The sequence below is a fragment of the Hetaerina americana genome, unplaced genomic scaffold (assembly GCF_022747635.1).
Source record: "Hetaerina americana unplaced genomic scaffold, ioHetAmer1.1.p SCAF_1, whole genome shotgun sequence".
NCBI classification, from domain to species: domain Eukaryota; kingdom Metazoa; phylum Arthropoda; class Insecta; order Odonata; family Calopterygidae; genus Hetaerina; species Hetaerina americana.
The window spans coordinates 98,471,985-98,499,416 of record NW_027286069.1 but is presented as its reverse complement, the minus strand read 5'-3'; the positions used below and the strand labels follow the sequence as shown (position 1 = coordinate 98,499,416).

The 27,432-nt window shown below is 34.9% G+C and overlaps 2 protein-coding genes across 2 annotated transcripts in view; one reads left to right on the top strand and one right to left on the bottom strand.

Moving 5' to 3' along the window:
* Pdk1 (Phosphoinositide-dependent kinase 1) overlaps positions 1 to 22,496 on the top strand; it is a 29,690-nt gene extending 7,194 nt beyond the window's left edge. Inside the window, exons 5-12 of the mRNA XM_071593893.1 lie at positions 2,604 to 2,748; positions 3,059 to 3,183; positions 4,060 to 4,261; positions 4,641 to 4,737; positions 11,437 to 11,628; positions 13,604 to 13,927; positions 16,266 to 16,418; positions 19,128 to 22,496. Coding sequence (XP_071449994.1) covers positions 2,604 to 2,748; positions 3,059 to 3,183; positions 4,060 to 4,261; positions 4,641 to 4,737; positions 11,437 to 11,628; positions 13,604 to 13,927; positions 16,266 to 16,418; positions 19,128 to 19,277 — 1,388 coding nt within the window. The 3' untranslated portion in view covers positions 19,278 to 22,496. The remainder of the gene's footprint in view (positions 1 to 2,603; positions 2,749 to 3,058; positions 3,184 to 4,059; positions 4,262 to 4,640; positions 4,738 to 11,436; positions 11,629 to 13,603; positions 13,928 to 16,265; positions 16,419 to 19,127) is intronic.
* A 3,204-nt stretch (positions 22,497 to 25,700) lies between these two features.
* On the bottom strand, positions 25,701 to 27,245 carry Cks30A (Cyclin-dependent kinase subunit 30A). The gene is made up of 3 exons (XM_071583792.1): positions 27,107 to 27,245; positions 26,548 to 26,675; positions 25,701 to 26,345 (listed from the first exon to the last, which is right to left on the bottom strand). Exons 1-3 carry the CDS (start codon positions 27,163 to 27,165, stop codon positions 26,293 to 26,295), a joined length of 240 nt encoding a protein of 79 aa, XP_071439893.1. The 5' UTR covers positions 27,166 to 27,245; the 3' UTR covers positions 25,701 to 26,292.
* Positions 27,246 to 27,432: the final 187 nt, after the last annotated feature.

Genomic DNA, 27,432 nt, shown 5'->3' with positions numbered 1-27,432 from the left:
CAAGAGTAAAATTATCTCCTCAACCGGGACTCGAACACCGGATCTTTCCACTTGCCGGGCGGATGCTCTTAACCACTCGAGCTATCGAGGATATGTAATCTACCCTGAGATCCGTGGGTCTTATATATCGCCAAGCGCCCCGATTCTTTAGCCAAGAGATGGCGTCAGGGGGCTGTTTCACCCACCAAAGGAGAAATAGACAATACACAAGAGGAAAGGAAAGTGGTTAGAATTCATACAACATCATACAGGAAAAGAACAGTGCGTTTCCTGGCACACATAGCCAGAAGAAAGAGATGAGCCACATTGGCCAAATACACATTCAAACACGAAATCCCACCAAACGGCGAATAAATACTCATATATACAGAAACATATATAAGGAAAAGGGATAGAAACACGTATAAAGGACGAACACAATAGAGGTGGGGAAGGCGGAATCGAACGGATCACAAGAGTAAAATTATCTCCTCAACCGGGACTCGAACACCGGATCTTTCCACTTGCCGGGCGGATGCTCTTAACCACTTGAGCTATCGAGGATATGTAATCTACCCTGAGATCCGTGGGTCTTATATATCGCCAAGCGCCCCGATTCTTTAGCCAAGAGATGGCGTCAGGGGGCTGTTTCACCCACCAAAGGAGAAATAGACAATACACAAGAGGAAAGGAAAGTGGTTAGAATTCATACAACATCATACAGGAAAAGAACAGTGCGTTTCCTGGCACGCATAGCCAGAAGAAAGAGATGAGCCACATTGGCCAAATACACATTCAAACACGAAATCCCGCCAAACGGCGAATAAATACTCATATATACAGAAACATATATAAGGAAAAGGGATAGAAACACGTATAAAGGACGAACACAATAGAGGTGGGGAAGGCGGAATCGAACGGATCACAAGAGTAAAATTATCTCCTCAAGTTAAGAGCATCCGCCCGGCAAGTGGAAAGATCCGGTGTTCGAGTCCCGCTTTGTTTGAATGTATATATATATATATATATATATATATATATATATATATATATATATATATATATATATATATATATATATATATATATATATATATGTATATATATATATATATATATATATATATTATATATATTATATATATATTATATATAGGATATATATATCAAAGGATATATAAGTAGTCCGCATGGCATCTCTTCCTCGGTAAGACAGTTCATCAACTGCCTGACCCCTGTGAGTCAGTAATTTGATTGATAGTGTCGTGTTAAAATCACTATTGAAGAAGGGAACCACTTAAATGAAGTATCTCGTAATACTATGATGGACATAGATAAGAGCATGAGTCATGACAACTTTGAGATTTGGTCCACTGGGCCATGCGTCGTGCCCAGGTGTAGGAGAGGTTAGGCTTCTGTAAATCCAGGAAACCAAGTGGCATAGGCCAAGTCACGCATCAAAACGTTGGAGGAAGACATGAAGAACAGGACCCGGAGTGGGACTTTAACCCAAAAGATTCCTCTGGAAAATACCTGATTGTACATCAAATAGAAGACATATCCACAACTGCCACATGTCTTTAACTTTGTGGGTGCAAGTGGCAAATGGAGAACCTGGATAGGTAATGTTGGGAAGAGGTGTGAGACAGGGGTGTCCATTATCACCTGTGGTTTCTAATGTATATCTGAAGAAAATAGTAAAAAGAATCATGGGAAATACTGGAAATGGGAATGAAAGTCAGTGGACAATTCATAATATCAGTTAGGTTTGCTGGTGATCAAGCTTTATCAGCCAGGGGGTTACAGTCATATGTATGGGATATGAATCAATGTAACCATAACAATTATTACGAGGTTTTAGGGAAAAGCTAATAGAAGGGTGATATCAAGAGCAAGTGTCTAATCGCATATCTTGGAAGTGTTTTGGACCAAAATGGTCCAAATAGAATAGACATAACACTAAGCAAAGATGCTTTCATGAGGCGGAGGGAATTAATGACAGGGACTTTGGTTAAGGATGTTAGGAAAAGACTGTTAAAACTTTTATGCAAAGCTTGGTTTTGTATTACACGGAAACATAATAATGGAAGCAAGATGGATTGGCATTGTTCAGAAGCTTTTGAAGTTTGGTTGTGGAGAAGGATGGAAAGGGTGAAATGCTAGGCAGGAATAGGCAAAAATAGGTATGTTGGACTGAATGAGGATGAAACTATGCAGAATTGAATATTGCTTACTGTAGTTTCAGATATCAGATTTTGTTTAGTTAGGAGAGGCAAGGAAATATATTTTTATACTGTTGTACAGGCTGTCCATCCAAAACTTTCTTACCCCAGTAGAATACCAATAATGATGAAAATCGTCTCTAAAATTACTTTTTACAGTATAGGCAAAAATTAAGTTGCTCATGGCTGTGTGCAGCAACTTATTGGTTCAGTTGTCATAATTGTATTATTTTTGCCCCGAACTTCCATTGTGCAGTGCATAGAGTAGCATCATTAATATGTAAGTTCTTACAACTTTGTCTTCATTGGTTACATTATTTGGGACAAAAGTAGTAGAAATATGTGTGATATCGAAATATAGTCATAGTTACAATGTATTACTTTCTTAATTTAGACATATAGATTTTGTACTAAGTTATGCGAAAAATGGTGAGCTTCTCCCTCATATTAACAAAGTTGGATCACTGGATGTGCCATGCACACAATTCTATTCAGCTGAAGTTCTCCATGCCTTGGAACACCTTCATAGTTTAGGGATAATACACAGGTAACTTTAAAAGTCAGAAAAAATTGTTTCCTAAAACTTGAATGATTATTTAATTTATAATTTTAATTGTCACTTAGCAAATGCCTTATATATTATATTGTATTGAAATGTATGATACATTTCATGTAACCTTTCTTTGTTAAAGATGATGTCACATTATGTAAGTAATGCTTAAGTCTTACAGATAATTATTTTCCTTTTACATAATGTATGGCTTTGTTCATTTTTGGGTAAATGATTGCTTGGAAATGTAGAAAGGAAACATTGAAAAATAATATAGCATTGTTCAAAAATATTTTATTCTTTTCAGGGATTTAAAACCTGAAAATATTCTCCTCAATGAAGATATGCATATCCTAATTACAGATTTTGGTTCAGCCAAAATCCTTCCCTCTGACGAAGAAAAGAAAATGGAATCAGAAAGTAGAAGTGTTGGTAAGTTTAATAATTGCAGTTTTAGGGGAGGTGACCAAGAGCTAAGGTTATTTGCACAATTAGGGATGGATGGGAAAGGATGAAGGGTGGGGAGAAACCCAGCGGTGGCATTAGCCTTCTCTTAATGAAAGGCACCAAGGGGTCAGCAGCTTAATGTTTAATCCAATGGATGGCATACTCTTTCAAAGTGCTCTCCTTAAAGCACTTCAAGTAGGGATCGGGTAAACAACTGAAAAATATCTGCCATCTCCAGGATTTGAACTCAGGTCCTCTCAGTGAGAAGCCAGTATGTTAGCTACAGCATTATCCTGATCCCCTTAAAAGCTTTATTCTGGAGAAATTCCTTTCTTAACACATTTGATATAATATGGGGAGAAATACACCGATACATGAACAACTGAATTATTCCAATGAAATGTCAGTTATTGTTCATGAATGTCTGCAAAAAAACCTGCCATATAAATATATTTATTACAAGGGACTAAAAATATTATGTTTACGAGAAGAGGTGCAAAATTTGGGGGTCCATTATCTGGTAACTTTAAACTTGTAACTACCATTTTGCAATTGGAAAGTATTAATTAAGAAATCTTCAGTTTGTTTTTTTTCATAGATGTTGATCATAGGAACCACTGAGTGGTTCAGCCGTCTTGAGTTCAATAATTTTGTTTAACTCTGGTGCTTGGAACTCTCATTGTCATTGTCTCAGGACATCTAAATTAGACAAAAGGTGTCATTCTAATGAAGCCAGCCCATGTCATAAAAGCAGCAGTAATAGGATTTAACAGTAGTGGCCCAGTGCTATGAGGAAATGTATTTAACCTTTCCTGAATTGATACTGTAATAATTTGATTGAAAATTATTTCTTTATTACAGTATCAGAAGCTGCCAATGGAATTGATGAGGAAAATGGAGCAAATCAAAGGATAGGTAAAAGAAAAAACAGTTTCGTAGGCACTGCACAGTATGTTTCCCCTGAACTGTTGACAGACAAACCTGCCTCAAGGTGCTCAGATCTATGGGCGCTTGGATGTCTACTGTATCAAATGGTAGCTGGGCTCCCTCCATTCCGATCAAGGTAAGTATTTGTACAAAATTTCTGTATCATTTCAAGTTAAAGTAGCACTTTGAATGAAGGATATTGGCAAATGCATGCTGTGCAGATACAGTTTACAATCACATGCTGTGGCTCATCTTTCAAAAAATCTTGTTTAGCTTTTGTTGTTAAAACTGTGCTTCATTGAATTGATATGTGTAATATTTGTAGTTTTGACAGGAATTCATTTTTATTGTAAATTCTGTTGAGCTCTTTTCCAACTGCATTGCTAACATTTTTCAATTGAAAAATGTTATGTGCTTTGTATTATGTAATGGAACATGCGAGTAAGCATAAAATGGCTATTATGGATTAACTGATTTTTAATTATGTTTATTTTTCATTCAACTCATATTTTCAGGAGCGAGTACCAAATATTTCAAAAAATTATGAAGCTGGAGTATGAGTTCCCTGATGGTTTTTCTCCATTGGCCAAGGATTTGGTTGAGAAATTACTGGTATGTATCGTACATTCCTCTAACATGCATACTAATACATATTTTACTTCAAATCAATATTCTAATTTTTTGTTATTTATTCTTACATAGATGAATGATTTTCATATATTAATTCTGTTGACTCTGATAATTATGTTAAATTGATTGGTAATTTAGTGGCCCATTCAGTAAGTCCTTAGAAAATCCAATAGATGGCACTCATAGTATCAAAAAAGATTTGCTTTTTGTAAGTTTCACTTCAGTATCTCTCACTACACTGCTGTTTAAGTTTCAGACACATCATCACATTGTTTCATTTCCATGGTCGATTGAAGTAACAAACTTTGGTTTACTTAGAAAAGTGGAAAAAATAGAGTTTCATGCTGTGATTAAAACCTTCTATTTAAAAGGCTTAATATGAAAAGAGATCAAAGCCAAGTTAGATGACGTTCATGTCAAATCTGCTCCTGTTCTATTCTATTCAACTATTCAATCCAGAAGTTATTTCGGCAGCCAAAATAAGAGAAATAACAATGAGTCTAATTGGAGCAAGTTTAGCAAATTGTTCAGTTTCAGTTGACAATGCAGAATTCATGCATCAAAAAAGTAAAAGGGTTATGTATGTCGTCAATAGAAGTAGCAAGAAATCAGCAAAAAGACTAAGTTATTAGTGTATGAACGGAAAGGTAATCAAAATAAAAAGGCAGGAATGGAATGAATTTCTGTAGGCATTATTCTAATTTGACAAGATTGTTTCTTAGTCTGAAGAACTTGGCCAATAGTCACTTAGAACTTAAAGAAGGTATGTTAATCACTGTGGACATTTAAATTTACCTTATGACATAAACCTATTTCTACTATGTCAGGTCATGCACCCGATAAACATAAAAAAATGAGGTAATCTTCATTGTTGTGTAACAGAGGCAAGATAAGAACAGCAGGACGCACCATAAGACCATTCGCGACACTTAAAAAGAAGAAAGTTTACATTCCCTCGGCAGTACACACAAAATATTTCTCTGTTGGGTAAATATTTCGATTAAAAACATGATCTAAATTTTTCAGCAGGCTATTTTAGTAGTTCATATGTAGCAGTGGAAGAATAACATTAAAACATACTCTTGTCCATTGAAGGGCCTGAAAAACTGACTATGCCCCACCTATGTCACCCATTACTTCACAAGTGATATAGAAGTAGTAATGACAAAGTATCACGGGAAATAACTCAACAGGCAGGATTAATTCAATGGAATTCCAGTAATTTGAATGAATAATATTCCTCAGGATACAATATAATCGAGAAACTGTGAATGTCCAAAGATTCATCAAGTAGGAGTATGGCTCCAATATCTGCCGTTGGCACTATTTAATTCAGTATTAATTAATCATAAAGTAATACCATGTGCTATTCACAATGAAAAAATTTACTCTGCCAGTGAATGATCATTTGGCTGTGATCACTAGGCTTCCATAATTGTTATATTTTCCTGATTTATAAAAATTGGTCCATTTGTAGAAGGTCAAGCTTTAGTTAGCCTGGTGGTTTTCATCATTAATGAGTGCATTAGAAAATTAGTGTGTACATGGGTGAATATCACTACCGCTAGGGGCAAGAATCAATGCAAGAAAACAGAGTTAGGAGAAAGAGGATACCTAAGTTAAGGATTAAATGGGAGAGCAAACACTAGAGCGGGTCGAAAGTTTGCCTATCTAGGAAGTGCTTTCAACCAAGGTGGTGATAGTAGTAGGGACATAAGAAGAATAATTACGTTAGGTATAAGAATCTTTCTCAAGAAGGGAGTTGATAGCAGGGACGATAAGTAAGGTCAAGAAATACTGATGAAAACTTGGATACTTTGAGCGTGGTTTTGTACAACGCAGAAACTTGGTCGTCGAAGCAAGAGGATATGATGAGATTAATAGATAAGGTTTTGATTAAATGAGGCAGAGGAGAAGAGAGAGTTGTTGGGAGTAGTCCAAAGAAGGCAGGAAATATGGATGCAAAGAATTGTGATTGGATGCAATGCTGAAGACTAGGATATAAAGAGCGTCAATCAGGTGAGGTAGTGGGAAGAAAAGGACAGACGTTCAACAGGATAAAGAGGGATAGAATGTTTACAGAAAAAAGAACAGTTTAATGTAGTGAATTGTGTCTGGTTTTGTCTTGTTCCGGGTGTTGTTAGGCTTGTTGTCTGTGTCCATCCAAAACCTTCCTCAAACAGTAGGCTGCCAACTAGTAATAATATTTTCCAAATCAATCATCCAACTACATAGCTTATGAAACACCCTCATGCACAATTGTAACGTTCATTGCAAATTTTAAAATTAATAATGACCATAGAACTAAATTGGTCAATCATGCTTGCATTTCTCCCAAGTTATTTTTGTCCATGTTTACTTTCAAATCTAACAGAGACATGTATCTTTAATCATCCTTACAGCAGTATTTACAGGGGTCGATCTGCTGCAACTGCTGTGCTATGAGAGTGTGTTAAGTAATTACATTTGTTTTGAGTTTAACATGCAAGAATCGAGGGAAACCCAGGCCTGGTACCATCGACTATTCTAAAAGAAAAGCACTGGGCCAGTTCATAGCGTCCTATCCGCTAGAAAGATGCAATCCAAGCCATACTTTATGCCGCATAGAGAAGATATAAGACATAAGAATAAATAATAAGACAAAAAACCCTGCACCATAAATGAAATGCATACGATTCACAAGTTCTGTATATATTAAACTAGCTGCTTTGATCCTTGATCAGTATTTAAATACACACTGGAAAGTGACATGGAACAGATAAAGACAAAGCCAGGCAAGAGTAGCCAAAGGTCAATGTTAGAGACATGTCATTTTTGTTGAAAGTCTTTCGAGGATAGTGGCTACTAACACAGTTTTATTTTATTTCCTGAGATTTCATTCATAGTTTTTCTTGTGAAACCAAAAGCTGTTTTGTTTTAAGACCATGCATACACATACTAGTCCACTTATATCTTGATGTTTTTCTTTTAAGAAGTGAAATATACCATGCCGCGGATCAAAATCAGGATGGGATATAATTTCTGGAGGCTCATATTTTGTTCTAAGCCGGTAGTTATTTTGTTAAATTTCAGAATTTATTTTCATTCAAATTCGTATTTGAAGCAGAAGAAAATGGGTACAGCCCAAAGGAAAACCCGAAAAATACGAGGGTTGATATTTATATTTTGAGCCTAATAATGAAAAGACAGTAATTTATTGTTGAAAATGGCTTTATTGTTTTTCAAAATATTCTCCATGATAATCAATACACTTTTGCATTCGCTCGAACCAATTTTCATAACACTTTTCCCACTCTGTTTGAGATACTTCCAAAACATGTTTTTTGAATGCATCAATGGCTTCATCAGACACCAAAAAACATGGGTCATGCAATCAGAAACTTGACTCTGCTTTTGGTTGTCTCTCAGGACCTTCAGGAGGACTTGGTGCAGATCTTTCGCGTCACCAAATTTTCATTGATAATGGTGTGCACTGTCATCTTATCAATGCCAAGTGATCATGCGCACACTTAGTAGATGGTCTGAATTCAGCACTTCATGCACACCTTGCATGTTGTCGTCAGTTATAAAATCATCAACAGCCATCCAGGTTGAGGCTCATCACCGACACTCTCTCAGCCATTTTTGAAGAGCTTGTGCAACTTAAAAACTGCAGTTTGTGTCATACTTTCACCCTTGAACACAGCGAATCATGCCCAACGTCTCCGTACCCAATTTCCCTAGTCTAACAAAAATTTGATGTTGTACCGCTTTTCAATCGTTTGCTGCATTTTGCACATTCAGCAAGTCACTTGACAAAGGTCCACTAAAAACACAATCTAGCTTGAACGTACGCTTGCAGGCGATTGGTGCTCTGTGCATGTTCAATGTCAGACCCCACCCCACGGAGCTTGAGTGGTGCAAGTGCACTGTGATGTACAGTCATGTCAGGAAAAAATTTTTCCCTCTACTTTTTTGCAAACCTTGTAGTTTGCCATTTCCTAAATATCCCTTCATGCTGATTTCCATTTGTCAATCTCTTCCTGTCAACCATTTAATACTTCAGCCGTATTTCCTTTGTTTTTATGGTTAATAAAAATAACTCTGTTTTGGAGGTAGATTGAGGTTTTAACAGTCCCTTCTGCCACTTAAAACCTGGTCAGCTTACTTGGTGTGATCCATTTGTTAATTACATTCCACGTGTTGAGTCTGGAAGGCTTTCATGATCATCTTGGGTGCATGATTATTCAGGGGTGGGTCATGAACACAAGTGAGTCTTAGACCCTGCGTCAATATATTCCTTCTAAGATGACTGAAGCTCCCAAGAACAGTGTGACTGTCCTCAGTTTTGTTACATCTATTAATTGCCAATGGAATAATATGTAATGGTAAACATATTATTTCAACAAAAAACGTACTTTCCTCAAACTTTTGCTTGTTTACTACCAGATTGTCCACTGATCTAACCAATAAAGAGAGCCCTGTGAATGCTCTATGGCACAGATATCTCAACCTCATAACTTTCTTTCAAAGCTAATCAAAATGCAATGTAGATACCAACACATTTTCCCAAAGGGTGGCTTCTTAATTCAATGCACATGAATTGCTAGGATAACTACCACCCATATACAGGGTTCGTCCGGAAAATAAGTGTACTGATTTTTTCTGAAAAGGCAGTCGGCTCTGAGCTGTGGTGTAGTGAGGAGCTCTGTTAACGCGAACCTCCACGCTCAACCCACGTCACGGAACACAATGCTGAAGTTTTTGGAGCAGCGTTATTCCATCAAATTTGCGGTAAAGCTTGGGAAATCGTCTACCGAAACTGTCGGTATGATTAACCAGGCTTACGGGGAGTCAGCCATGTTCAGAAACATGATCTTTCGGTGGCACAAGATGTTCGTGGAGGGCAGAGAAGAGGTCGACGACGAACCACGGCCTGGACGCCCATCAACGACACTCACCGACGAAAATGTGCGAAAAGTTCGCGATGTACTGAACTCTGATCGTTGTCTTAGTGTTCGGATGATAGCAGAGCAGTGTAATGTGCCAAAAACAATAGTGCACGAGATTATTAGGGAGCAATTACAGATGCAAAAAATTTGTGCAAAGTTGGTGCCGAAAGTGCTCAGTGATGATCAAAGACTCAATCATTTGGAAATCGCGACACAACTTGCGGATCACTGCAAAAATGATCCACATTTTTTAGAGAACGTTGTTGTTCCCGAAGATAAAGAGGAGTTTGAAAGAAACGCGATACGGGACTTGGACGCCGTCAAAGAGGCCGTGACGACGTGTCTTCGAGAGGTTCCCGATGATGCCTTCGTGGGAGCGTTCCAGGAATGGGAACGCCGCTGGAACAAGTGTATCGACTCACAAGGGTCCTATTTTGAGGAATATTAGCTTAAGATGTGTAAAAGTGTAATAAATTTTTTTTCCTGAGCTCAGTACACTTATTTTCCGGACGAACCTGTTTCCTGTATCTTAAGCAAGCTTCTTTTTACCCAATTTAACTATATGGATAAATTGGCATTATTTTGTAACCACGTCCAAATTTTTGTCGATGCCATGATAGGATTATGTGATATGTTGGTGTCCTCACAACATCAATAACAATTTAAGCAATTGTACCAAACTGAAATGGCATTTATATATCCCAATTGAAAAACTAAAGGTGGATTACTACAAGAATACTGAATCTCCTGATTCATGTTATTATTTTTTTCATTTTTCAATGCTACAACCTGATGAACCTGCCTAAGTAAAATTCCTCCCCAAAATTCCTCCCAAGTGAAACACACCAAGTTAAAAATTAATTTTACATTTTAAATTATCTACCAGATTGCAACATGTGTTCTATGAGTCCCAACAAATATTTTATTAAGAATTGCAATTACTTGTAATAAAAAAAGATTTAGGTATTGTGGTGCAAAATATTCTTCTCCATATTTAATAGGCTTTGCCTGCATACATTGTCAGCATCATACCAGTGGTAATATCCGACAGTATTTTGTCAATTCTATCAACTTTTGATTGTTTTTTGCAATTATGTACAAATTAGGGAAGAATTTTCTTAAGATGTGGATTCCTTAAGATAAGTAAAATAATATTCTTCTGTTACTGATAGTGATTGAAAGTTTCTTGTGAATGAATCATGCCCTTTGTTCCGAGGATATATCAAAATGATTATACACAAAAGTAATTAGTGTAATTTTTAATTCACCTGTGTTCCACCTGAAGTTATCAAATAAATTTTGTCAAAATAAATAAAAGACATAAAAACTTAGCAGTTATATTGATCATTACAAACTATGATTTTAAATTAAATTTTATCAAGTGTAGCAGTGCAAGAGCATACGAGGGTGGTTCAATAAGTACCCGTGTTTGACGACAAAGGGCGCTCCTGAGGGAAGTTTATGTTATCATTGTGTGCTGCCATCTATCAAACAAAAAGATTGATGCATGCTTTATATTTCAACCTAGATTATATATTTTTTCTGAATGCTGTATAGCCACTGTCTCCATGGACAAAGTGTGTAAAATTCACTCGTTAATGCCTGTCCAACCATTTTCTTTTTTTTATACTTGTACTGTGTTGTGTTTATTGTTAGTTATTAATTTTAGATTTTACCCAATGAGAATTTATCCCACTTGTTATATTATAAATACGATGTATGCTTAATTCGAAATTATTTATTATTTTAGGTTATAGATCCGAAGGATAGACTAGGTGCCAGTGATGACCTAAGTGGGGAAAATGGTTGTTATCTCTCAATAAGAAGTCACCCATTTTACCAGGGGACAAACTTTGAAACTCTTCACTGCCGTACCCCTCCGAAGATGTATCCATATCTCCCAAAAACATCAGAGCATGGAGAAATGAGGAGTGAATATAGTGTAAGTGTGCTTTCTATTCCTCAATATCATGTCCTTAGTGCTATAGTATTTTAAATATCATGCACCATATATGTGCTGAGGGTTTTTCAAACTTAGATAATTATGTATCCCATCACCAGTACAGCAAACCAGGTCAAAATTCTTACAGGGTGTTACCAAATTGTTTGTTGAATTTGAGAAATTCATATATTTTACTGTTTCAGGCTTCACTTCGCGGAAGTATTTATCATCCATAATCACTATCCATAGTCTCTATTGAAAAAAATAACTGACAATACAACATAATGTCATTAAAGTTTGACTAATTGTCAATTCATCTTTAAAATATTTAAAATACCTGTTATAGAAATTATTTAGCACTGTGATCTAATGATGTCCATTTGAAAACCATTCCACTCATCAAAATAGATGAATTTACAAGATATTTTCCCATCACAGATTTTTCTCTTTCCTATGAATTTTTTGTTATGTAGCAATAAGTTTAACTGAGGAATAGCCAAATATGATGAATTAGTTATAAATGTGGATTACCTGAGATTAGGTGGGTGAAGCTTAAGAATGAGAATAGAAGGAGCAGCTAAGGAAACAATAGGGATGATGAAGAATAGGAGAATTAAGAAGCCACACATCATGGGAGAGATGCGTAATAGAATGGATGGAGGAACATAAATATGGAAATGGGAAAAAATATACAGAGAATTAAACAAACTTGGGTGAGAAACTAATGCAGCAAAAGAAGTGTGGTGTGAAGGTCAGTGCAAGAACAAGCAAAATTTCAGTGGCAGGGAAAAGTAGAAGTACTGTATTATAAGGTAAGAGCATGGTCAGGTTCCAGCAAAGGAAGAAATACCTGTATACTCAGCATAAGGAATAAGATAGCTAAGTTATTAATAAAGCAAGAAAAGATTTAGGGATGGTGGAATGAATATGTATGAAAGCTTTGTGATAGAGATGTTAGGCCAGCCAGGGGAGACATTGAAAAGGAATGTGAAGTAGATGGTGATAGCCTGGGTCCAAGAATACTGGAGGGTGAGATAGAAAAAGCGCTAGGGGGAGGAAATCAACAAGGCAGAAGGAGTTGATAACATCCCAATGAGATTTCAAAAGAGTTAAGGAGGAAATGGACAGGATTCTTTATGCAATATTTATGAAGAAGGAAGGCGAGGAGGTTTGCTTGGGTAATTTCGCATCTCAATCCTAAAAAGTGTCGAGCAGCTGTGAGAACTACTAGACAATAATTTTAAGTTCACATACAGCAAGGTTATAAGGATCATCAATGGAAGGTTACAAAGAATTGCACATTACCTAGGCAAAGGTTACTTGGGCTTTAGAAATGGGAGAGAACTTCTGTCAGATATACAAATTCCTGGTGTAGTTGATATTAGTACTACAAAAAAATAAGGTCAGGCTAGTTAAAGAAATATTGAAAGTATGAATAGCCTATGGGTAATCTGTGAATTTTCCTGTGCAATATCTAGGTAATTAGATTCTTGAAAACTAAAAGTTGTTATAACAGAATGATTGGTAATTTATGCTAGTACATTATGATTTCTTTATAATTAGGTGTAAAACATAGTTTCAAGTGTTTAGGGTAGCATATATGTGAAGTGGGAAAAATTTAACTTTTTATCTATTCAGTTTTAAATAGTCATTCATTCAATTTTTCCCAGCTCAACCTTGTGGAAATTGATTTTAATTAAATGAAGAATACAATGTATCTTCCCACTGTCTGGAAAGATACATTGTATTCAATTGTCCCTGGCTCATTGTATTCTTCATTTAATTGGTCATTCATTGTTGATTCACCATTTAAGGAAAAATCACCTATATTTTACTCGGCTGTGATTCAAAGCCAGGTTGTTGTTTAACTGAAAAAGCAATAAATCTCTTAACTTACATTCAGAGGTGTGTATGTATATATTATTTCTTTCAAGTTTCACAATATTTGATAGAGATATTGGTTGTGGTAATTCAGGTTCCTGATCACTTGGAGCCTGGACTGGATGAGCGTCAGTTAACAAGGTTGCTGGGTTTAGACCTTCAAGATGCAACACCAGTTGCAACAACACCAATAGCTGCTTCACCACCTCCGGTGACACCAGTGAAGAAGAAAAGTACAGCTGGTATTGTGAGTGGCAGACCGGGGATTGGTGAATTGTTGTGGGGCCTTCCTAGTGAAACTGTAGAGGATGTAGAGGCAAGAAGGCAAAAGAAGATGGAAGCACAATTGTTTGAAAAATGGAATACCTTTGTTGAAGGAAAGCTAATCCTGAAGCAAGGTCTACTGGACAAGAAAAAGGTATTGCATTAATATTTTTCCTCTAAAAATGACCATGAAAGTATGTTTAAGATGTAGATATTCATTTACCTAATTTATTCTTCATTACTAAGGCCATTAATGCAGCCTGTATTACTGGCAACAGAATTTTAAAGAATTCATTATTCATATTTATAATTGGCATAGATGAAAAACTTGATATAATGAATTGCTTATTGGCCAGAAGGCAAGGGAAGTGGTTTTATAATTTTGGACAAATTTGTGTATGTGGAAAAGTGCCTTGATTTTATCAACAACAATTACATAACTCCTGTATCAATAGACCCAGCCTCAAATTTCCAAAGTGAAGAGGAACGTCCAAGTCTGAGGTTTTTAATGCTTGGGAAAATTGGTGTTTAATACAAATAAACCCCCCCTCCTCCTAAAAATCCCCCAAAATAAATTAGCAAGCTATGCCAATTCGACCTGTTATTAATTATTTAAAGTTCCAAAAATTACAACATTCATTCTATTCACCAGATTTGGCCCCAGTGTTTTTACAAAATTGATAATATGCTCCAGGATCAAAGGATTCACATCAAAAGATGAGGTCATAGCCAACATTTAAACTATTGAGAGGGCCTTCCAAAAGCCTATTTTTGGGATGGCTTATGAAAGCTAGAGAAATGCTGGTAAACATGAATCAAATAATTAATGGAGATGATGTTGAAAAATAAAAGTCTAAATACACAAAATAATTTTTTCCAAGGACTTACTGGATGACCAAAATATTTTACTCAAGTAAAGGATTTGTAAAAACTCTGTTTGCTGCTAACATACCATAAGCATTCAATTTCCCTATTTTATGGCAGTTACAAAACCAACTAGAATCACTACAAATGTTAAGTTGATGCAATCTTATTTTAATTAAATACATCACAGAATTACCTAAGAAACCAACATGGTTATTCTTAAGGACTTCTATCAACCATGATAATATGCCCTTAGTTAATTTTATATTGGTATTATCTATTTCATCCATTTATATACATTAAGTGAATATATTATGTTTTTATTGAATCAGTGCAATTTTACCTTTAGAATATTATGCTAGTTTTCTTTTATAAATTTTAGTTGTGTTGATGCAATGCTCAATGAAATCCACCTTGTATTCTGTGGCATGCTTCAATTATATCATTTGCAGAAGAAAAATACTTATTTGTGTAGTTAACTTACTCTGCGGAAATATTTTGGGTTTCAATCGGGCAACATGAAATGGATAATGGTTATTAAATTCCCCTAGATTTTATTGAAGACAGCAGCATTCTGTATACAAATGAAGTTGACCTAGGTAACAGTTATTGACTAATGAGTAGCGCTGGGATAGCATTCTCTTTATTCTTGTGGTCATCAAGGTGAAAATGAATTATTAACAATTTCATGATATAATGAGTTGAAATAATACATATGTACAGGCTATAACACTAAAATCATGTTAAGTCAATTCCTTGATGAATTGCTAGCACTGGATGATTATTTTTATCAAAATTTAAAAGTTAGAGATTGATGTCACATTCCATAAATGAGTTCTGTCAGCCCCAAAGTGTTGTACAAATTATGGAGACAAATTTGATATTATAAAGTGATTTAGGAATTCATGCAAAAGAAAGTTAACAACCACAATTGGAAAAAATGTAATTTTTTTTAAATGACATTTTGAAAAGATTTAATTATTGTAATATACCCGCATGGAATTGGAATGTTTACATTTCATCTTTGGCATATGATGTAATAAGCCACAGAGATGTACAAGAAGAAAAGGGAAATGCTTTGAAAAAAGCTTCTTATTTTACTTGCTTACTTCTTTAAAGTTGCTTATGAATTACCTTCTCCCATAGAGTTCTCAAATGCCCATAGTATTGCTGCTTGTCTTTGTCCAATGTTTCATCTCTAAAATTTATAATAATCTCCAGGCTCTCCCGTATCTTCAAGAAATACTATCAGCTATTTCTTTTTGTTTGAATTTGTTGACCCAGGTCACCTCCATCAACATAAAGCTAGGCCTCAATATCTTATTCTGGACTCTCTGAATGAATGAAGGTTTGCTGCAATTTTGATATTTTACTTTTTTATCTTTATGCATTTCAAGTCAAGGTCAAAGTCAAGGCCTCCAGAGTTAACCTTCTTGTACATCATTGTTTCATCTAATGGAACTTCTGAACGCTGTACCTGATAAATGTTAATGTTTTGTAATGCTTCAAAAGTTATTTTGGTTGTTTTGCATTATGTATAATTAAGGATTTCAGTTCTAATTTTTGTCATCAAATAAGGATAGTAATATCATTTTTACTTGCTAATTTTCTTCTCTCTAATCTTTTAGGGTCTTTTTGCAAGAAGACGAATGTTCATGCTTACTTTGGGGCCTCATCTATTTTATGTGGATCCTGTGGCTATGGTTTTAAAAGGCGAAATACCTTGGTCTCAGCAGCTTAGTGTAGAGCCTAAGAATTTCAAAATATTCTTCGTTCACACAGTAAGTATATGCATGGAAAATTGAAAAACAGCAAACTTTATATATTGTGTTAAAGGTCTTCTGTGCATAAAACATATGCAAATATGCTCCATAGTTAAAGTAAAATTTTTGTTTAAACACCTTTATTTAAGTTGATCAGTTAGTTATTAAGTAAGGGCACCAACATCTAAGGTCATTTGTATCTTAGGTTAAGGGAGTCATTTGGTTTGGATATGTTGTTCAGAAAATGTTGGAAATGTGAAGAAAACTCCAGCATTGGCATTAGCCTTCTCTTAATGATAGTGAACGAGGGGTCTCTAGCCTAACATCCCATCCAATAGATGGATCCACTCAAACTTGACACAGCACCCAAAGTACGATTGGGTTACCGTTGAAATATTGCCACCTCCCAGATTCAAACCCAGGCCTTCAGATCAGGGAAGCAGTACATTGGCCACATCATCGTTCTTATCTCCTCTTATTTGGAGCTCATGCTTATCATAAATCTAGATTAATCCTGATGGAATTTTTAAAAAATATATCAAAATATTATATGACATACCATATATTGTTATTATACACCAATTCTTGGGCAAATAAAATTATTCTTATTGGGGCCTTTTTCAAATGTGACATCAAATGGAAGATAAAATTCTTCTTAGGAAATTATGTCATATCTATGTAGATAGTTCCTCATTCTGTGCTCATTCAAAGCAAAAATCAGGGAATCTTGAGAATAATTTTCACAATGAGATGATTTTTTTGCAATAGTACATTAGAATCATAATTTTAAATTTTATGTTCAAGAAAAGTCATGATTAATATGCATAAAATGGTAAATTAGGAAAAACCTAAATTAATTGTTCTTGGTCAATAAAATCCTGTCATATACCTTGAAATTAGTAAAAGCTGTACCTGGATAAAGTATTAAGTATAAAGGGAAGAACCGTTTTGAGAAATAATCAGGCATGTTACTATTTAACTATTGGAGGAAGTTTTGGAGTAATTTGGATGGCCTTGTGTGAAAGGGGGAAGAACAGTATCATTGCAATCGCCCAATGAAGGCAAAATATGTACGCTCTTTAGTATGTCATTTTCCCACATTAGTGTTAAGGTATGATATTCGTTGAAACAAATTTTCACCCATGTTTTTACTGCATTGATATTGAGTACAAAGATATTTATGTTAATGTAAGTCAGTGAATACATCACTATTTATTTTGGTATAAATAAAGGAAGTGTAGACCATACTTCCTAATGATACTCTCACTGCTTACATTTAGGCTGAGAGAGACCCTTTATTTCAAATAGGATAAAACAGGTATTAAAAAAGTAGATTCCTACAAAATCTGCCCTATTTTAACTGCTCAATGTTCTGAGAAGATTGCACTGTACTTTTTGCATTAAATATGGTATGTTGGTCATGTGTAATAAAAGCATACTTAGGAGAGGGAAAATCTAATGTTACACTTTGATTTTTTTCTTTTTCTCTATTTTGCCCGGTAATGACAGAGACAATACAAATTAAGTCTTGAGATGTAAGGCACTTCAAATACTATATCATTACAAAAATATTACTTACACTCATAGGGTGAAACATGTGTATCATAAAATAAAAAAATGTCTTAGGCGTTCAAAAGATATATTCATGAGAAGTATTTAGAAAAGTAATGAGTACAATAATGATATTAAATGGTGACCCTTGCCTGTAAAGCATAAAAAAGGGACTTAGGCTCTCGTGCAATGAGCTAGAAACGAAGACAATATAGTTTGAAGTTTTAAAATACATATTTAAGTAGTGCTCCAAAAAAATTAAGAACTCTTTTAACCAGATCTTGGATAATTTTATTTTGATGAATTCATCAGTGTTAGGATTTCTTATTTCAATTGGGAGATTGGTACGCTTTGTTATGTTGTCTCTGTAGTGTAAGTCATATGGTGATCATAGTGATCACTCTTGTGGATGAAATGATGGATGCATATGTATGATTATTGCTTCTCTTTATTATAATGATTGAGCTCATGCATAGAATATAATGTTTTGGATGCCTATTTCATGCAAGAGAAAGCTCAAGCTTTGGCATTGAAATACCAGCATATTGTTGATTCAGCAAAGTGGCCCCTTTTTTTGTATGGAAGTTGATTGTCAAGAATTAAATTTATTCATTTAGTTATTTCTATGAATATGGTTAGCAAATGGGAATGTATGGAGATATGTGTTACTAATATATGACTTTAGAGCATGTTTTCAGTTAAATCCGTTCCCTTGTATGTTGACCCTAACTAAAATAGAATTCATTGGTTTCCTGGTATTCTTTTTTGTTAAGCTTTTGTCAATATCTCATTCCTGAAAGTTTTTTTCCGGACACGGAAAATTTGAAAAATAGCTTCCCAAGCCAATACGGGTAATTTCCCAGTGGATAGATAACTGAGATGTTGCTATAAAAATAAGAGATATTTGGAAATTTGTATTCATATCAATTATATTTAGAACCTGATCCTTTAAAATCCTATTATTAGTATTCACTCTAACTTAAAAATACTGAAGTTCAACGTAGGTAACTCTAGGGTCCTGTACTTACATGTATGTGGAATATTTGTAATTGTGTAGCTTAAATGCTCCCAATATCTCATGCAAAGGTTCTTAATGCACGCCTTTATCTTATCATTTAATAGAAATTTGTGGTGTTCATTTTTTAATAATTTTTAAGCATACTTTCTTTTTTATAGCCTAATCGAACATATTACCTGGAAGATCCTGAAGGATATGCTTTGGAATGGTGCAAAGCAATAGAAGACATGTGGCATTATACCTATGGAATTGTACCACCAGTCAACTCTGAAATAACTAGTAGTCCATCAACTTCAGGAGCGTCCTAACTAAGGCCTTTATTAAGTGTTTAATACTCATGACCCTCCTCATGCATCATAGTCCCCTCTCATTGATGAATTATCCATTCACCTAATTCACCTTCGCCATCACCTCCCTCCATCTCTTTCAGTGCAATATTTCACCTGTGCACCGTATCATATTTTCTGTGGCCTTTTGTCTTTCTTCGGACATTGTTGTTCATCATGCTTGCTTACCATTAAACATTCATCACAAGCTCCCATTAATATCTTGGATATATTTTCTAGTCATTTCTCCAAACACCGCCAGCTTAATCTCCCAGGGACAGGAAAAGAGCACAAAACTAACATAGGTAATATAACGCCAGTGTTATGGTGTGCAAGTTGTCCTGAGAATGGTATATGGTGTCATGAATAAGGCAACAGCCTAACCTCCTTTGCTAGTTTTTTTTATTCTAATTTGATGTTCCAGGTACATATATTAGTTGATGTACTGTTTGGAAGAAAGTTTTATTCTAGCCATTATAATGTAAAGAGTTTGTACTTATTTATTTCTGCCATTGACAGTGTTACTTTTAATTTCCCCGGATTTTTTCTTGTTGATTTCTTTCTAGCTTAGGTCGTGAGAGTTACTCCTTAAGTAGATTAATTGGGAATATTTAAGAGAATATAAATGCTTTGTACTGTGTTTATTAAGAATTATTATTAGGGATGCAATTTCTGCAGCTGTTATTTATTATTGAACTATGTTATAAGATCAGCAGTTTTGTTGTTTTATGATAAAGTATAAAATATGAAATGGCTGTTGTTAATTTCTTAAGTACACCATAGTTGAGCAATTTATTGATATCACTGCGATTCTGCATGAAGAAATAATTATCAGATGACTGTCTATCTAGCCCAAACTTTGAACACTACCATGAATTGAGAGAAAAAATGTTGTTTACGAATCTAGCAAGTCTTTCACTCACTGTGGTACTTACAATAATATAGCAATGCCTATGAGGAGTTTGGAGCAATATATTGATGTCTTGCTTATCTTTTGCTCTTTCATGGAGGAACTTAAATTCATATTAATTTTTTCGCCACTGAACTTTTACTATCTACATAAGAATTTTTTCCCATGATCCTTCTCAAGTATGTCAAGTGGATCCATCAAAGAGTATTATTTTGTCATTTTGATTAAGACCAAGTTGATATTTTGTTGTAAAGAATATTAATTTAATTATCCTATCGACTAGAAGATGCCTTGGAAAAGGGGTAGTTGTGTGTTTATGAGGTATTGATGAATACTTATTTATTGTATCATTGAAAAGAATGAATGTATTTACTGCACTAGTTTTAGAGCAAATTTGAGATGCACCAGTGTTGCAAGCTTTAGGAAGTGTTTAACAAGATTTATCAGCAGAATTTTAAGTCTCATTTTCCAGTTGATTGTCATCCCTCCCCCATTGCATTTCCTAGATTCATGAGGAAGGTCATAGCACTCCAAAAAATAGTACTAATTTATTAAAGCATGGTGCCCCATGCAGGCAATATAAGACTGCAGAGTGAGCTGTGCAGAGGTGGAGTATACATGTGTATATGTGACTAGGAAAATTTGTAATATTTATTGATTCACAAATGAAGAGAACCAAAATGAGAGCAATACACTGTATGGTGAAACATTGGTAAGCAGATTCTCATTGAATAACATTCTCGTTGACAGCAGAAGTTGGACTTGTCGTTGAAAGTTGTTGAATAAAATTCAGTATTGGGGCCTTCTTCAGACATCTCTGTGTTCCAGATGATGCATTTTCTTTGTCTAAGGTTAAAAGGAAACCATATAAATGTTTGTTAGTGATTGAGGAATATTAAATGACATTTTGCATGGACGTTCGCCATATGGAAAAAATATGTGGGTGATCCCTTCCATGGATATCTCATTTTGAGAGAGAATGTCAGTACAAATGCCTTACACCTTTCTCCTTTTGTAAAAATGGAAAATGTTGGCATCCCCAACTGTATTTCTTTGTCATCTCATTAGTCTGTTTATTACACTTTTGAGTGATTATATTTAAAATATGTGTTAGCAATCATAGAATTATTGCTTAATTGAATGAAGTGAAGAAAATTGTTATGTTTAGGAAACATGTTTTATGCTTGTGATAATAGGATTGCCCATCTCAGTTGGCATTTATAGTGTAGGAAAGCTTTCATTTGTGTTAAGTAATGGAAAAAGGAATGCAAGCAAGAATTAAGAGATGTATTACCTACTTATGTAGGTTCTATTGTTGTTGTGGTGCTTGGTTATTATAACTAGCTTTTCTTCCTGCCATTGCAAAAGTTGGATTTTGCTAAAGACCAATATGTGCACTTTCATGCAATTCCAAATGTTAACCGCTGGGTAAATTTGAAAACTTACCCAAGTACATAATATGTTTGACCATGACTTTAGGTGAAGGTAATGTACTATGATTGTAGAATATCAGTCTTTCAGTTGTCAGAGTTCAGTATCACTTCCGTTTGTTTTAACTGTGGTCATTATTTTAAAATCACATTTCTTGTGAGAAATGTCTCATTGCTGTTGACTGTCTGACAAACTATGTTCTGATTAAAGATATTGAACAGGAAAAGCATGCAGGTTAATGATGTATTGGGGTGAGTTTTTTTTATCATTTCAGTAATTTTTTTACTTTTTTGACATGGATTTGAAAATCATAACTCTTATTTTGGTAAACAATCTTATCAACATTAAAACACTCTCATTTTGAGTAGTTTCATTATTCTTTGTACTTATGATTAACCACCCTTCCAGAAATGAAAATTGCATGAAAGCTTGCCAAGTTTCAAAGATTGGACAGTATTACAGTAATTGTGGCTCAAGAGACTTCAATTCACATTTGGGGGCTGTTGAAACCCATTGATGTGGGAGGAAAGGGGTTTTGTATAATTCATATCTTTATTAAAAGGGTATCATACCAAGTGCATCCATTCTAGAGCATAAGGCATTTTGTGTATGTGGTGTTATGCTGAGTACATGTTATAACTTAAGACTGGCTCTGAGTAGTGTGGCTGTTCCCAACTACTACTGCTCTGGCCCTTTCCTTCCACGCAATAATGTTGCATTCTCCCTTATAGCTGTTAACTCTTGTGTGAATTGTATAAATTATGCAGGCACTTTGTCTGCCTTGATCTGTTACTAAAAGCATAAGTTATTATTTATAGGATATTCTCAGAGGCGTTATTAAACATGATTTTCTTCTCGATATCAAATTTTTATTTGTTCCCTTATAAGTTTCCCTCTAGCAGGAGTAATCTCAACAGCTTGGGTAACTCAAGTAAGATGAATTAAAATTTACTGGAGAAATCAATGCATAGGCTCCTCATTGCAGTAGCCTTTTCATTGTAATACATTACTTCGAATTTTAGGTCCAAATGCCTATGTATGTATTTGGGTCCGGAACTTTTAAAGTGGAGGCATAAGAATTCATCTTCCATTAAAATGAAATGTATAGACATAATGTGATTTAACTTCATACATCATTTTAAATCTATGAGTTCATGAAGCAATGCCTAACTACTATGCCTGTAAGGAGTCAGAAAAAAATTAAGGCCAGAGCCAAAAAACCAAGTTAATGGAACATGACATTAGAGATGTGCATGGAATTGATGACTTGCAGGGATGGCCATCAAAGGAAGTTTTTTTTAATGTGTGCTCAAATAGTGATAGATTTTTATAACAAAATGTCAACTCAATTGCATTTGAAGTTGGTTATGAATCAAACCCAGAACCATACACATTTGTGGTAGTGCTTAGTAAATAAATTTTCTCAAAACCAAAATGCAATATATTAGAATGACTACCATAGGTTGGTTGTGAATGGCTCATGTAAATGAATAGCAAATTTCACTCAGCATTACTTCTGTTAACATACAAGAGTCAAAAAATCCCACCCTCTCATACTTTTCTATCCTTTTATCATATCCATATAGTACTTTATCTCTTAATATCTCCTGTACCAAACTTTAGTTGCTTCATCTTACTTTTCCATATCAACTTCATAAAGTTCTCTGATGCATGCTCTCCTCTCTCCAACACCAGACATGGAGTATCACAAAATTAGTCCATTTCATGGTCTCTGCCAAGATTGTTGAGTATCTGTGAATGCAGTTCATCCCTTACCGTGGGTAATAAGTGCTTCATGTTAAACATTTCCAAAGTAAATAAACTATCCTACCTGCTCTACCATTTGCACTTCCACTTTTCCTAATTTAATTTACATAGTTAAATATATGGTGCTTCAATTTTTTAGTATTAAATACTGGCAAAGTAAAGTATTGTGGCTGAAATGTACAAAGGAATGGAAAAAATAGATGAGTGTGCGAGGAAGGCATAGAAATCAGAGGGAAGAACAAGTAGGCAGCACATACACCATTAAATTCACTATGTATTCATCATTCCATTATATCTCATTATTTATTCACAAAGTACATATTTGTATAATATTAGAATATATGTAAATTAAATGAGGTCTGGACCATATTTTTGTGGACTTTGATTTTTCGTCATGCTTATTTAACGTGAAGCAATTCCACTAAATGACACCTGATACCATTAATTTTACATAGGGCCTTATCTAATTCTACCATTTGACTCTTATCAATTGCCTTCTCAAAATATGTGAGACAAACAAATCCTGATTGTACTCTCTATTAGTGACCTTGTTATAATTATGGTGGCACAAGTGCCTTTCTGCATTCTGGACCCTAAATGACCTTCCCCAAAGAGATCATTTGCACTCTTCTCCATTTGTGTTGAACATTCTAAGTAAGACTTTTGTTCTGTATGAAATGTAACCTTATTCTCTAGCCCTTTCTTTGGGATGGATGCTAATACTGATCGAAGTCTTCCAGCCAAATTCCTTTTATAAATCCTATGAATTAGGTCATAAAAACTTCCTTGTTTTTGTGAGCCCTCAAGTATTTTCATGGGAATATTATCTATCCTCACAGCTCTAATGGATTTTTCCTTTTTAATTCCTTACAGATTTTTCACCTTTCTGTGCTGCGCACCCACCTTAATCCTCGACCCATGGTTTCCTGTTATTGGCTTTTGATTCATTTTATTCCCATTTAATGCATCTAAATTTGATATCCTCCACTGTCATTCCTGTATTATCGTCTTGATTCTGATGCTCCACTTCATTAGCGCTAAATTATGATCTGAATCCACATCCCCTTTTGGGAAACAATCATTCTCTTCCTTAATCTGTGCATAATTATAATATAGTCGAACTGATGTATCTTTGAATCCCCAGGCATTTCCCACTAATACCCATGTCTGTGTTAAAACTAAGTGTTCGTTACGATTAAATCATTCTGCCTGCAGAACTCTCATTAATTTCTCCCCACTCATTTCTTGTTCGTAAACATTTATACCATACTTCACTCCCATGACCTTCCACAAAAAACATTTCCTCATTACTATTAAATGTTTCCTCCCTGGGATAATCTCAGTTATTTCCTCAAATATAAATAGGGTGTACAATCAATGGATTACACACCCTATTTTTCTCCCAATGGTTACTTGTTGACATATAGACCTGCTTAATGGCTGTTTATAGGTTCACCTGTTACTTCTGCTAATAATATGCTCGTTTACTTGTTCCATGTTTTTTGCTACTTTTTTCTTCTATGCTTCTACCAAACCTCCTTGGTTCTCATCAGTTCCACTATGCATTACTCAATTTTTTCACTCCGATTATCCTGCTGTCTTTTCATCTGCCTTGTGCAACCCCCAATATATCTGATTTCCTCCCCATTTATATTTTCTAATTTCACTGTCCTTGATATGGTCCCAACACTTCAAGTGCCTATTAGAACTGGTTCAGTCCTCATCTCCACTGATGTCGGTTCTGCTTTGTAACGAAGTTGTTAATGGAAGAATCCTTGCCTCTCCTACTGCCAGATGTGACAAATAGCAAGACTCGTGTTTATACCCTTGTTCATCATAATTTACTGGTATAAATGGCGATGGACCTTTGCCTTCCTCAATATTTCCCCACCAAAATAAGACTGTATATAAACACAAACTCATCCGACTGGTATATAAAACCTGCAACATTAATGTGGAATGACAACAGGTCCACTAGGGAACATTTCTTGAAAACCTATTACAGGCTGCAATACAGACCCATAACTTCCATGTTAGCTGGTCACTATATACTTAGGTATGCTTCAAGTTGCAGAGGAAGATATCTTCTGCCTTCAATTTAAAGCACAAGACATGATCCCTTCTCTTTTGAATTATTAAATTCATTTTTTAAGACTAATCCATTGCTATGGGAAATTTGGTACGAGAAAGAAAGATGGAGTGAACTCTTGAAAACCTTAGGCAATGAATGGCATTTTCACTTATGGAGAGAAAAGCATAATTAGTGTTTTAATTCACATTTATTGACCACAGAAATAAATACACAAATATTTAGTAAAATGAACATCAAGAAATAATTTAAATCATGGACACCATGAAAAGTTTTCAAAGTAAATAATGATAACACACCAGCTGTTAACATTAGTTACCAACATTCCTCCAGTTATTTAAAGCCTAATTTGTTGAGAAGTTCCCAACATCATTGAAATGAAAAATGGTTACTTGAAATTAAGACCAACTTTTAGACAATTTATTAAGCGAGGAAGAGTCAGGTAAAAAAGAAGATAGTTTATATAATGCTATAGGATTCATCCAAAATAAAACCAACTATGTAAAATACTGAAGTGCCATGTTCACTTAGAAAGTTAAATGTTGGCATTAAGCCATGTAATAACCTAAAGTAAACACTAGTCTCCATGAAATTACTAACTTCTAATTACAGATCTATCCTGTGAAAGACCCATAACTATCTGGGGTATTATAAGGACAGATCAATAACCAATTAGGTGTTTAACCTCTTTACAAATATGTACAATTTCAATCATGTAACTCAGCGAAACATGTTGAATATCACTTCGAAATCTTCAACTTGTGCACGATGGAGATTTTTCAAGCTATCAAATGTTTCCATTATTTTTGAGAAGCATCACTTATTGGTCTTCGAAACAGGAGAACGTGTGGTTCTGTGGAATTAAAAATATTTTGTTAAGTCTCGAGGTTCCGTGATGGTCGAAGCGAATACATACAATAAATTAACAGCCAGCAGAAACAATATTAAATTTATTGAAATAATGCAAGCACCCAATAACTTAGGTTTTTAAGTAACTTAAGAACATGTTGCTGCTGTGGTAAAACATTTGGATTACATTATATGTTATTACGCACCTGGATGATGAGCCATGTAATGGACCCATCCCCGGCTTTGCTGGACTCCTATGCTTCTCCATTCGGCTTCGGTCATCAAATGAGTTTTCGGCACCAACTTCACCATTTCCTTGGGCAGCACAACATGCCTGAAGTGCACATAAAAAAGAAACGCCGACGTTAATTCATTGGAATAAAGTGAACAATTTTCATACAAAATAAGAGGTAAAATATGACAATAAAATGCACGAGCAGTTCTGCAGAACAAGATAACAACATATATCGAATAAACCACTACTTCATAATGTATTTACTTTGACTGAGTGTAAACAATGACCACTCGCGGTTAGTCATTTAAATATAACGTTGTCAGAACTTGACACTAAAATGCAACATGCCACAGTCCAAAATATGGCAATAAAATTTACCACTGCCAAAATAAGAAGGCAGAATGACTGATGAAGCGACTTTAGGCCATCAACTGAACTTTTGATCGCAAGAAAAACTTTTGCCGCCAGAAACCATGCTGCATTTGAGCTATGTCGCTAGAAGTTATGAACTTAGGAATATCTTTACTTGCCTATATTCGTATTTATCGTCTTCGTACTTATTAGAATAGTAAATATTTTTGTTGGACATCTTCGAAGCAAATCACCCAAAACCGTAGACAACAGATGAAAGATCGTAATCCAAGGTACGATTTTCTTGCAACAGCCGTTCAAAACTGACGTCCGATCGCTTTATTGTGATTGGCTGAGAACAACGAAGTAACGGAAGTAACAGAGAGGCTAAATTCGATTATTAGTGCTTTTAGAATTTAAAATTCCTTATGAGCATGAAAAAAATATAAATACATGATTTGATAATATTGTTGAAAATACATTTAAGTTGATGAAAACTGCAATT